Here is a 12,326-nt window from a genome sequence, read left to right as displayed (position 1 = left end):
CAAAAAAAAAAAAAAAAAAAAAGAAATCTGATCATTATTACTCCCTTACTCAATTACCTAGTCCAGAAGTCTCAGCCTACCCTCTTTCCAGCCTTTTCTCCTAAAACTCTCTGACCATCACCTTACTGAAGTCAGCGATGATCACTCTCTATTCTGCATTTATTTTAAGCTGTGCCTTTTGCTAGCATCCCACTTCTTATTGTCCCCTATACTCCTTTCAAGTCTCAAATCAGAGTACACCTCTTCAAAACACAGTATATCCTAGGAAGAAGCACTCTTCCTCACATTCTATAGTATGTACCTCATTATTGCATTTAGCTTGATGATTTATAATGGGGTTTTGTATCTCTATTTTTAAGCTCCTTGAGGGAGAGGATAATGTAATTTGTGTGTGTCTCCCCTCCACCACCACTGTTCCTGACCCATGCTTATTGAAATGAAAAAAAAACTGAATATTCCTTCTCCTTTTCCATTTTTTCTTTCTTTCCTCCACTGAGAAAGCTAGTGCTCTTTCGCAAACCTTGGTGGTGTCGAAGTCTAAGAAACCTATGGACCCCATCCTGGAAAGATACAAAGGACAGGAGAGAGGGCAGGAGAAAGGAGGAAGGACTAACTAACCGTTTTGCTCCAGGCCAGTCCGGTGGTATGGAACTCCTTAATGTAGGCCTGCAGTTCTGTCCATATACTCAAGTAAGCTTTGACCCAGTCTACATGCTTCTTATCCCTGGGAGAATTCAAGAAGAACTCGTCACAAGTGGTCAGGTATGTTACATTAGTGATTCCAGAACCCCTCTTACCTGTGGATTCACATCTTCCTATCTGTGGTGTTTTTAATGATTTATCGAATAGTGGTTTCTATCATCACCAAGCTTTTTAAAATACATATATTGAGCCGGGCTCGGTGGCTCAGCTGTAATCCTGCGCCTTTGGGAGGCTGAGGTGAGTGGATTGCCTGAGCCCGCGGGTTCGAGACCTGCCTGGGCAGCGAGACCTCATCTTTACAATAAAAAAAAAAAAAAATCAGCCGGGCATGGTAGCGCATGCCTGTAATTCCGGCTACTTGGAAGGCTGAGGTGGAAGGATCGCCGGAGTCCAGCAGATCGAGGCTGCGGTGGCCGGAAGCGGTCACTGCACTCCAGTCTGGGTGACAGAGTGAGACTCCAACTCAAAAATAAAATAAAATAAATAAAATAAAATACATATATTGTATAACCTAATCTATTACCCTAATGTGACCGAACTCCATTAAGATGTCTCTTTCTCTCATGGCAAGGTTTCTCAAACTTTTTTTTTTTAACGTAGCACAACTTTTTAAAAAGTAGCTCTTGGGCAGAACCTAATATATAAAACTAATAAAATCAGACACTCTGTGTATAAAGTCATGGTAGAGAGGAGAGCTCTCAAGTACCACTGTGGAACTCTAGGACTCCAACAAACTCAACCGCTTTAAGAGACAGTATCTTATGTCAAAATATGCCTTCCCCTAAAAAAAACAAAGCAAAAAACCTTCCTTTAGGAGAAAACAATCAGTCTTAAATTATAGAAACAGCATTGCACTATGATTCAAATCCCCTCTCTTCTTATATATTAGCTGGAAGACTTCAAGATTGTTTAGCCAAGGAACTAGTTTCTTCAACTGTAAAATGATGGGGTAATGGTGAGGTATATCTAAACACCGTCATGCTCAAATGCAGGCAGTTGAAACTATAAAGTACCTGGTGATCTGGGACACATTTCACACACAGGAAGGTTTATTCCTTGCACAGAGTAGTTACTCAACAAATGCTTATTGATTGATGCTGGACAGAAGAAAGGAAGGGTATGCGTAGATTTGCAACTTAAAAACTGCTACCTGCAATCATTCCAGTTCAAAACCAGCAATGCAAAAGTCAGTTAGGATTGGTAGACACCTGTGGTTAGACATACAATGACTGCTCTGCATAATACCTGCATTGGCTAAGTAGCCTTACTCTCACTTTAACTGGCTGCATGAATACTCAGGATAATTTCCTAGTAAATCCTATTGAACAAAATCTTGAATAAACAAGCAAATTACAGGGCATTAGTCTATATTATCTCTAGCAAAACATCCTAAACCCAGAAGAGTAAGGATCAGAAGACTAAAGGGCCTCTACCAACCATGGAGAGAAAGCAGAAGTGGATGCAGAAACACTTCCTGTTTACAAACACAGCTTATATGAGTTAATACCTATCAAGCTCTCCAGAAAGCAGCCCTGAGTTAGGAGAACTAGCACAGTGGCCAACGGCAGCCTTAGTTAACCCCCAAGTGCTACACCAGCAAGTAGTCAACTGGGTTTGTCATTTAACCCTTGAGAAAAGTCTGAACTTACACATCTTTGTACTCCTTGAGGACTCGGTTTGTATAAAACATGGCAGCATCATTCAATTCTTTCACATAGGGGCCAGGCTTGGGAGCCTAGAAAGAGAGAAGCTGTCAGTGACTCAGGGCCTCTCCAACCATATCTACTTCTGCTTGCAGTCTATCCCTTCCTTCCCTGCTCCCAGAAGCTGCACTGCTCACCATAGCCACCCAGCCGAGGGCCTGGATACTTTCGCTGACAGCTGACAGGTGATTGAACAACTTGCTGCCTCGGTTCTTCTCCCGAAAGGTTATCACTTCTTGGATCTGCTCTGAGATGGGTGCCAATAAATCAGAAAGCTTATTCTAGAAAGATGCAAGAAAAGATTCAGGTTAAAGTCGTTCTATAAAAGTTTCATATGTTGGTCAACTCTGATCCTGAAGGCAAGAATTCTCTATAAACTACAATGTGTACCCAAATAAACTTTGAATTCATCCTGCCCTGATTCCTAAGGCTAAAATACTGTTCATAATCTCACCCTCTTCACAGAGTTCCAACTCCTCAGTCTGTATTTTATGTTCTTCATGATCAGGAAGGAATTATATACTTCAGCAATGCCACAAAAATCCTACAATTTTAGCCACTTGTCTCTTTTCTGTCCTATTCATAGGAAATACTGATTCATGTCTGTGCCTTTATTCATCATGGTCTCTTCTTTTTCCATCAACCCAAATGTTCCTCATGCTTCTTGAGGAACAGCCCTCTGACCCCAGCCACACCAGCCTTTATTGTCAGCATAGTCAACTGTGGTACCTTATCACTTACCAACACAAACTATTAATGGACTCATATGATTAAGTTTTTCCTCATTAATTCTTCAAAGACAAGTGCTTTGTTTTAGCCCTCTTATATCATTATAGCCCTTAATGTATTGCTAGCCACACTGCAGCTGCTGAGTAAGAAAGCGAATGAATCAAATGCAATTACAGAGTCTGGCATTCAAGCAGGCAGTTTAGCAAAATGGATGAAATTTTGTGCTTCTGTTTTCATCTTTCTTCCAAACCCATTTCCTGAGCATCTCAATTCTCAGATCTTAACTATTCAGGATGGATTAGGAATTAGAATCTAATATACTTAACATCATCTTGCACTATTATTACATTATTTAGCAATGACAAGGGTCAAGAATTTTAATATCACATTAGCAGGAAGATTTCTTACCCTTCTATGTCCAAAAAAGCCAAATGCAAATTAAATAAAACTAAAATCTTTGACTCCAAGAAAAATTTAAACTTTCTCTAATTCAACTTGCAGTACAAAATTTCAAGACAGGAGGAAAGTTAAAGGGAAATCCCCTACCAGTGAGCCAGTGAGGGGAGAAGCAGTGCTATAAGAGTTTTAAGATCTCCATAGTAAAACAAAAAACAAAAAACACAATGGTCTACCCACATCCACAATGAAGCAAGAGAACCACCTCTAAAGGGCTTAGAGGACACTATTTAAATTTGGGTTCAGTCAAAAGGCAAGCAGCCAAGTCCCAAAGATAACTATAGTCATAAGCAGAATGACAGGAAAAAAAAGCCAGTAGAGACTAATTCAATGGCACATTCCCATAATGGCACTTTTCTTTTTTTTTGGAGTGGGGTTTCACTGTCACCTAAGCTAAAGTGCAGTGGTACAATCACAGCTCACCACAGTTTTGACCTCCTGGGCTCAAGCGATCCTACCCCCTCCACCTCATGAGCAAGTAACTGGGACATAGGCACATGTGACCATGCCCAACTGATTTTTTTTTTTGTAGAGACAAGGTGTTGCTATGATGCCTAGGCTGGTCTCAAACTCCTTGGGCTGAAGCAATCTTTCCACAGCCTCCCAAAGTGCTAGGATTTACAGACATGAGCCACTGCACCTGGCCCATAATGGCACTTAAAGTCTGACTCTACCCCTGGGACTTGGTATGAACGTACATTGCTATCATAAGCCTGGTGGGTCTATTTTAGCATGCTGTGATTGCTTAACAAAAATCTCAACTTGTCCTGAGCATCAAAACAAAACTAAACGAACTAGTGGTGAACTTACGCCTGCTGGCTGCTGGCACTGAGAGGCTGTTACCAAGAGAGCTCGCTCCAACTTCAAACCTGTGTGGACCATCTCAGCCTGTCAGAAAAGAGAAGAATCAGCTATTGATGACACATTATACCTGGAGAGGTCTTGATAAGGATAACCTGCAACCTCTACTTCCATGTCCTCTGATAGCAACCAAGGTACTTCACATTGTTTTCCTCATGTATTCCAGATTCCAGGGACTGATAGCAGAATTACATTTCTTTATACTGTACTACTATTCCTGTTGGAACTAATCAAGGAGTCAGAAATGTACAAAATCAGATAATCACCCAGTCCTGAGCGAAGTCATGTTAACAACTACACACGTAGTGTGATATAATGTGCACTAAGAAATCCCTCCTATCTTACATCACCAAAAAAGAAAACCTCTCTCTTCTCAAGAACTGGAGAAAAGAAAAAAGGCAAAGGCCTTTATTTTTGCCTAAAATTCTCAAGGAATTTACTACTTTATGTTAAAGCTATTTCTCTAATGTTGGATCATAACCCATTTGTAGATAAATAATTAAATCAATTTAGTAAGCTTTAAGTAAGTTCCTGCTACTTGGAAGGCTGAGGCGGAAGGATCGTCAGAGCCCAGAAGGTCGAGGCTGCAGTGGCCGGGAGCAGCCACTGCATGCCAGTCTGGGCGACAGAGTGAGACTCAAACTCAAAAAAAAAAAAAAGTAAGCTTAATAAAACAAAATAATGTGTTCAATGTACCAACTTGAAATTATTTCCATTTAAGAAGTAGTATAAGCACTGTCTGGTGAAACTTTTCTCAGTAGCAAATATGTTATTTCTTTCTGAGGGTTATACTCAAAAGAGTTAAAGAGGCTGGGTATGGTGGTTCACACCTATAATGCCAGCACTTTGGGAGGCTGAGGCCAGGTACTCCTTGAGCCCAGGAGTGCAATACCAGCCCAGACAACATAATAAGACCTTGTTTCTAAAAGAAAAAAAAAAAAAAGCCAGGCATGGTGGTGTACACCTATAGTTCCAGTTATTTGGGAGGCTCAGAAAGAAGGATTGCCTGAGCCCAGAAGGGCGAGGCTGTGGTGAGCTGTGATTGTGCCACTGTTCTCCAGCCTGGATGACAGACTGTGACCCCCAACTCAAAAAAAAAAAAGTTTAAGAAACATGAGGCAGGCCGGGCATGATGGCTCAAGCCTGTAATCCCAGCACTTTGGGAGGCCAAGGCGAGAGGATTGCCTGAGCTCAGGGATTCAAGACCAGCCTGGACAACTTGGCGAGACCTCATCGCTACAAAAAAAAAAAAAAAAAAGCCAGGCATGGTAGCACGTGCCCGTAATTCCAGCTACTTGAAGCGGAAGGATCACCTGAGCACAGCAGAAGTCGAGGCTGTGGTGGCCGTGTGTGCGCCACTGCCCTCCAGCCTGGATAAAAGAATGAGACTCCAACTCAAAAAAAAAGAAAGAAACATGAGGCTTTGAGTGATAGGCTTTGTATGTTGTTTTTTTTTTAAAGAAAGAAACATGAGGCTGTAAGCACTATTAAAATAGAAAAAGTCAAAGATTATCTACTTTTTCTGGATTTTGTTTTTTGTTTTTTTTTTTGAGTTGGAGTTTTGATGTGTCACCCAGGGTGAAGTGCAGTGGCATGCTCACAGCCACCACAGCCTCAACCTGCTGGACTCAGGTGATCCTTCCACCTCGCCTTCCAAGTAGCTACAACTACAGACACACGCCACCATGCCTGGCTAATATTTTTATTTATTGTAGAGACAAAGTCTCACCGAGTTGCCCAGACTGGTCTCAAGCCAGTAAGCTCAGATAATCCTCTCACCTTGGTCTCCCAAAGTGCTGGGATTATAGGTGTGAGCCACCGCACCTGGCCTGAATTTGCATTTTTAAAGTACAAAACTGATAATACATGTTTTAAAATTTTCCAAAAAATGTTACAAAACTATATACAGTAAAAATACCACACCTTTACTGAAGTCCCAGCCCCACTCTCTAGTGCTAACCACTGCCAAGAGATGGTATATGAGAGCTCAAGATAGATCTTCCAAAGGCCAGTCAGTCTTGCAAAAGGGTTCAGGTGAGGAAGATTCTAAATATGGTTACTGTTTACAAAGGATCATTCAGTGAGCTAGCAGGGAGGTTTCTGGGTCCCAAAAATAGAGACAGAATGTATGTGTGAGTGTGGGGTGGTGTGGTGGTGGTAATAACATAGGAGGCAGCACATAAAGGGAGGTGGGTGGAGAGGCACCTGTCATTGCCTACTTCATATACTTGCTGTGGGCTAAGTGTGAAAATAATCCATATTAGCATAACTAATAACTATCAAGCATAATTTCATAAATGCTAAGTCATGATAATGACTCCTTTAAATAAGCCACTGTAGGTTTGATTATGTAACATGCTGGGATCAGGCTGGTAGCATATTCTTTACTACAAAGATGAGCAGAGCCATATTTTATGCACTGAACAAGTATTCTGTACAAATATGTGATAAAAGCAGGGGGCCTGGAGAAATATGAGAAATTGGCTAGGCGCAGTGGCTCACACCTGTAATCCCAGCACTTTGGGAAACAGAGGCAAGAGGACTGCCTGAGCCCAGGGGTTCAAGAGCAGCCTGAGCAACTTGGCAAGACCTCGTCTCTACAATAAGTCAAAAAAAAATTAGCCAGGTGTCGTGTACACCTGTAGCTCCAGCTACTTGGAAGGCTGAGACAGAAGGGTCTCCTGAGCCCAGCAGGTTGAGCTGTAGTGACTGTTGAACATGCCACTGCACTCCAGCCAGGGCCACAGAGTGAGACTCCAACTCAGGGGAAAAAAAAAAAAGAGTAATTTCAGTGCCTGGACTGAGCTCCTCAGTACATGTTGAGGTAAAGGAGCTGGAAGCTTCTCAAGTAGCTCTTAAATAAGGATGAGTAGGATTTTAAGAAGGCCACCAGTCCTCAGAAGAAGGGAAAAAAGACAAAGCATCCTTACATGTTTCTGCACATCTCCCCCAATCTCTTTACTGATCTTCAAGTACTCTGCCACAGGACTGGCAAGCAGCGAGTCAAATGCTTGCACATATGGAGCAGCTCCTGCTGAAGACAGACACACCATGAAGAATAAGCCATGCATCAGAAGGAAGGGTCTTTAAAACATGCTTCCATGTGAAAGTGGGGAGGCAAGATAATACAGTAAACAGAATACAGGAACAGAAGTCAGCAAACCTCGGTTCTAATTCCAATGCCACCACTAACTAACTGGCTGTGTGACCATGACTAAGTTCCTTTTCCTCTCTGAGCTTAATTTTATCTATAAAATGCTCCTCCAAGGGTTCTTTTAGCGCCAACATTCTATGTTTCAATTGCTCATGTGGAAATAGTCAATTTGCCAATCTATGGAGAGAGAAATTTTAACATCATTTGTCATTTGACTTTCATTGGAGTCATTCTGCTAAAGAAAGAACAGGAAATATCACCCAAGCAGGAAGTTCTTGTGTTAAAATAACTTAACCACAGGCCTCTCTGCACAAATCATTTCCTCTCTTATCTGTTCATAGCAATTAGAGAAGATAAACTTTCTAGATTAAGTGTTTTGGAAAGTTAGCTACAAAGGAGCAAATTCACTATGATGGGAAAATTTTAGAACTGCTTAGCTGTGGTTGCTTACCTTTTGAAGGACTGTCTCCATATTCACGGTGCATGTCAGAGGTATGAGATACTGCCTCCAGGCGGCCTACTGCTCTCTCCAATCTTTCTACCAGATTTTGCATGTCAGCCATAATGTACCACCTGAAAAACAAATCAAATGTCATTTGTGATTTTAATATTAATAGCACCTACAGAGAAAAACAGTATACTACTCCTGGGATGATAAGGATGCCAATTCTAAGAAACAGAATAATTTAGTAAAATTAGATGGAAAAAGTAGTCTAGCATATTTACAAAATCATATAGCCCTCATTAACCAAGAGAACCACTCAGGAAAAGGTGTTCACTAAAGCAAATGTTTACTCAGTAGAATACTTACTGAATATTTACTATGATACTACCAAATATTTGTGAAGAAAGTTAGAATTTGCAAAGTATAGACACATATATGATCTCAGTTTGAGCCTCTCAAAAACTATTCAGGAATGGAAGGATAATTACTATACTCTTAGAAAACTTAGTTTCAGTGAAGTTAAATGACTTGGCAGTTGGGTACAGTGGCTCATGCCTGTAATCACAGCACTTTGGGAGGTGGAGGCGAGAGGATTGCCTTAGTGCAGGGGTTCAAGACCAGCCTGGGTAACTTAGCAAGACCTCACCTCTACAATAAATTAAAAAATTAGCCAGGAGTGGTGGTGCACGCCTGTGGAAGAGGCAGAAAGATACATAGGATATTTACTCTGTCCTCAATAACTTATAGTCTAGTAGAGGAGGCTTCACATATGCACTAACAACTACAAAACAAATAGAAAAAAAAAGTAAGGTGACATTAAAAAGTTGTAGACAGAGGCATGGGATTTCAAAAAGGGGAAGAGTATATCAGCTAGAAGGATCAGATAAGGATATCATGGAGAAGCTGCCACTTGAGCCAGGCTTCAAATGAGGAGGGATCTGAACATGCAGTAGGGAAGTAGACTAGACACATCTAAAAGAGATTATAGATTGTTCACAAGTACTAACTTATGTGAACTAGCCTCATTCAATGTCAATATCCTAAAGAAAGTAAACTCCAAAGCCGGGTGTGGTGGCTCACACCTTTTAATCCCAGCACTTTGGGAGGCTGAGGTGAGACAACTGCCTGAGCCTAGGGATTCGAGACCAGCCCAGGAAACATGGCAAGACCTCATCTCTATATAAATTAAAAAATTTAGCTGGGCATGGTGGCGCACGCCTATAGTTCTAGCTACTTGAAAGGCTGAAGCGAAATGATTGCCTGAACTCAGCAGGCTGAGGCTGCAGTGGCCATGAGCGTGCCACTGTACTCCAGCCTAGGCAACAGAATGAGACTCTGACACAAGAAAAAAAAAAAAGAGAAAGTAAACTCCAGTTGGGCGTGGTGGCTCATTCCTGTAATCCCAGCACTTTGGCAGGCCGAGATGAGAGGACTGCCTGAACTCAGGGGTTCAAGACCAGCCTGAGCACCCTGGCGAGATCTCATCTCTACAATAAATAATAAAAAAAATTAGTTGGGCATGGTGGCTCATGCCTGTGGTTCCAGCTACCTGGAAGGCTGAGGCGAAAGGATTGCCTGAGCCCAGCAGGTCGACGCTGTGATGGCTGTGACACTTGCCACTGCACTCCAGCCTAGGTGACAGAGTGAGACTCCAATAGGAAAGAAGTAAGGAAGGAGAGAAGGAAGGAAGGAAGGAAGGGGGAAAGGGAAGGGAAGGGGAAGGAAAGGAGGAAAGAAGGAAAGACGAATCTAGCTTGTTCCTTTATTATACTCTACCATCTAGATCACTACCTGGCATGTAGTAGTGGTTTAATAAACATTTATGAAGTTATAAACCTGAAGTATAGCATTACAAAACTCCAAAGGGACAAGAATGTGGAAAGCTGCCCATACTATATACATAAGTGATCTCATAAAATCAGTCAGTGAAATTTCAATCGAAGTCTTGACTTGGAAAGATTCCATTTCATGAAAGCATCAATTCAGGTAGCTGAATTCAGTTCAGGAAACTGAAGATGAATGAACTCATCTCCCTTGAAACTGCCTAAAATGACCATAGTAATTATGATTCTCCCAAAGATGACAACATGCCAGAATATCTCAATTTAACACACTGTACTCCTTGTAGAAGAGATAATCAGCTCACAAGATAAAGTAAGGAAGACAATACAACCCCTGTATATAGACTCTGGTCTCTCTGGGCCCAGTCACTTCCCAGACAATGTTGTTTTAAAAGAGAATCAAAAAAAAAAAAAAAAAAATGAGAACAAGAACCAAAGAAATCTTTCCATTCCCTGGCCTAGAACAGCAGCAGAAGCCTCCAGGTTTTTACTCTACTCACAAATGGAGCAGTCAATATAATTTCCCTTATGACACCATTAACTGATATCTGAATTACTGTCCTGTTCCATTTCTGGGAACTGGCCAGAGACAGACTCACATATAATCTACCATACTTTATAAATCCAAGGGAAAAGACAAGGAATGCAATAAAATTCCAAGCTATGGGAAACCATGGATACCACCCAGTTGTTATAAAACATGTTCCTTCATACATGGATTCTTCAGGTTGAGACCAGTGCTAACATGAACAAGTGTCTCTCAAGGCTGCCAGGGTTTGAGAACATTTACCAATCCTAGGAACTTAATAATATAGCTTCACGAGACTTTGGTTCCCTTTTTCCATATTTCACTTGTATTTGCAGGCTTTCATTGCTAACAAGCTACTGTCTGACTTAAGCTGATGAAAAGGGACAATGCAGCTACCATCTGTGGTTTATCTCATTCTACCACCAACCAAATACAGAAGAACAGAACCTGTTTTTTGTTCTTGGTGGGAGTAGGGTGAGATTTAAGATGCTTGCTGCAGGAAAGAAATGTCCAGAATTGAAGAGACAGAAAGACACACTTTTCCCCATTCTCTACACACACATACATTCTTCAGGTGGTCATGTCCACTCTCAAGCCTTTGACTATCTTTGTTGCAATAACACCCAGTCCACTTGCTAGGTAGTACTACCACAACCACCATCTGGGATTCAGAATTTTAGATCCAGCTCCCACCTAGACATCTCTACCTAGATATCTCAAAGCACTTCTAACTGAAATATCCAAAATGGAACTCATCATCTTCCCCCACACAATTCAACACTAGATCAATCACCGAGTTGACCAAGCTAGTAACCTGGAACTGTCAGGCAGTATAGTATAATGGATAAGAGTAGTCTTTTGGGGCTTTTTTGAGTTGGAGTCTCATTCTGTTGCTTAGGCTGGAGTGCAGTAGCACGCTCATGGCCACCTCAGCCTCGACCTGCTAGGCTCAGGTGATCCTTCCAAGTAGCTGGAACTACAGGCATACGCCACCATGTCAGGCTAATTTTTTGATTTACTGCAGAGATGAAGTCTCACCAAGTTGCCCAGGTGGTATAAGGCAATCCTCTAACTTTGGCCTCCCAAAGTGCTAGGATTATAGGCGTGAGTCACTGCGCCCAGCCCAAGAGTAGTCTTTAGAGAAGTCAGATAGACTGGGGATTTAAATAAAAGTATTCACTGGCTCTGTGACTATAAGCAGTTGCCAAACTTTCTTAGATTCAGATTTCCTTATCTGTATAATGAAGACAACAATAGTACAAAATCCAAAAGGCTTCAGTGAGAATAAATGAGGAAATCTATATAGAAGTGCTTGGTATAGGCCTAGAAAATAGTAAGGATTCCATAAACTTTAACTAAGTTATCTTCTTCCTTACTCTCCTACAACATCTAATCAGTCATCAAAATGTACAGGCTCTCTATCTTATATATCTCATGAATAAATATTCCCTGCCCCCAACCTAAGTGAGAAAAGCTAGGATAGCAAGACTGCCTAGCAAGACTGCAATAACTTCCTGGCTAGTCTCCCCTAATTCCAGTAATACAATTTCTTCACCCACTCTCCATATTGTAGCCAGAGTGATCTATCTCAAATGCAAAGGCAATTACAATATTATTTTATTTAATATCATTCAATACTCCCTAGAGCGTTTGGAGTAAAGTCCAAACAAGTGTTTCCATGATCTAGTACTACTTTATCTCCTACCACTCCCCTGTGTTATCTCTTACTACAGTATTCCTCAGCAACTCAGGACTTACATTTTCCAGAAAGAGCCATGGTTTCTCTCACTTCTGACCTTTTATAATGCTATCCAGCCGGGCTTGGTGGCTCAGCCTGTAATCCCGCGCCTTTGGGAGGCTGAGGTGAGTGGATTGCCTGAGCCCGCGAGTTCGAGACCCACCTGGG

The 12,326-nt window shown here is 41.5% G+C and overlaps 2 protein-coding genes across 5 annotated transcripts in view; one reads left to right on the top strand and one right to left on the bottom strand.

Annotated features, from left to right (window-relative positions):
* Positions 1-2,452, top strand: part of PPT1 (palmitoyl-protein thioesterase 1) — a 38,306-nt gene extending 35,854 nt beyond the window's left edge. Inside the window, exon 9 of the mRNA XM_021706524.1 lies at positions 2,421-2,452. Within this exon, the coding sequence (XP_021562199.1) occupies positions 2,421-2,441 (21 nt within the window). The 3' untranslated portion in view covers positions 2,442-2,452. The remainder of the gene's footprint in view (positions 1-2,420) is intronic.
* Positions 1-12,326, bottom strand: part of CAP1 (cyclase associated actin cytoskeleton regulatory protein 1) — a 30,394-nt gene that overhangs the window by 5,579 nt on the left and 12,489 nt on the right. For 3 of the 4 annotated variants that reach the window (XM_008073170.1, XM_021706522.1, XM_008073169.2), the window contains exons 2-7: positions 8,057-8,178; positions 7,382-7,485; positions 4,401-4,478; positions 2,543-2,686; positions 2,352-2,437; positions 619-724 (exon numbers count right to left, since the gene is read on the bottom strand). In XM_008073170.1, coding sequence (XP_008071361.1) covers positions 619-724; positions 2,352-2,437; positions 2,543-2,686; positions 4,401-4,478; positions 7,382-7,485; positions 8,057-8,168 — 630 coding nt within the window. In that variant the 5' untranslated portion in view covers positions 8,169-8,178. The remainder of the gene's footprint in view (positions 1-618; positions 725-2,351; positions 2,438-2,542; positions 2,687-4,400; positions 4,479-7,381; positions 7,486-8,056; positions 8,179-12,326) is intronic. The other variant, XM_021706521.1, reaches the window with a different exon arrangement.

The sequence above is a fragment of the Carlito syrichta genome, unplaced genomic scaffold (assembly GCF_000164805.1).
Source record: "Carlito syrichta isolate Samal-C Ts95f unplaced genomic scaffold, Tarsius_syrichta-2.0.1 Scaffold315709, whole genome shotgun sequence".
In the NCBI taxonomy this organism is placed as follows: Eukaryota; Metazoa; Chordata; class Mammalia; order Primates; family Tarsiidae; genus Carlito; species Carlito syrichta.
The sequence above is the reverse complement of the archived record's forward strand: the minus strand, read 5'-3'. Positions and strand labels throughout refer to the sequence as shown.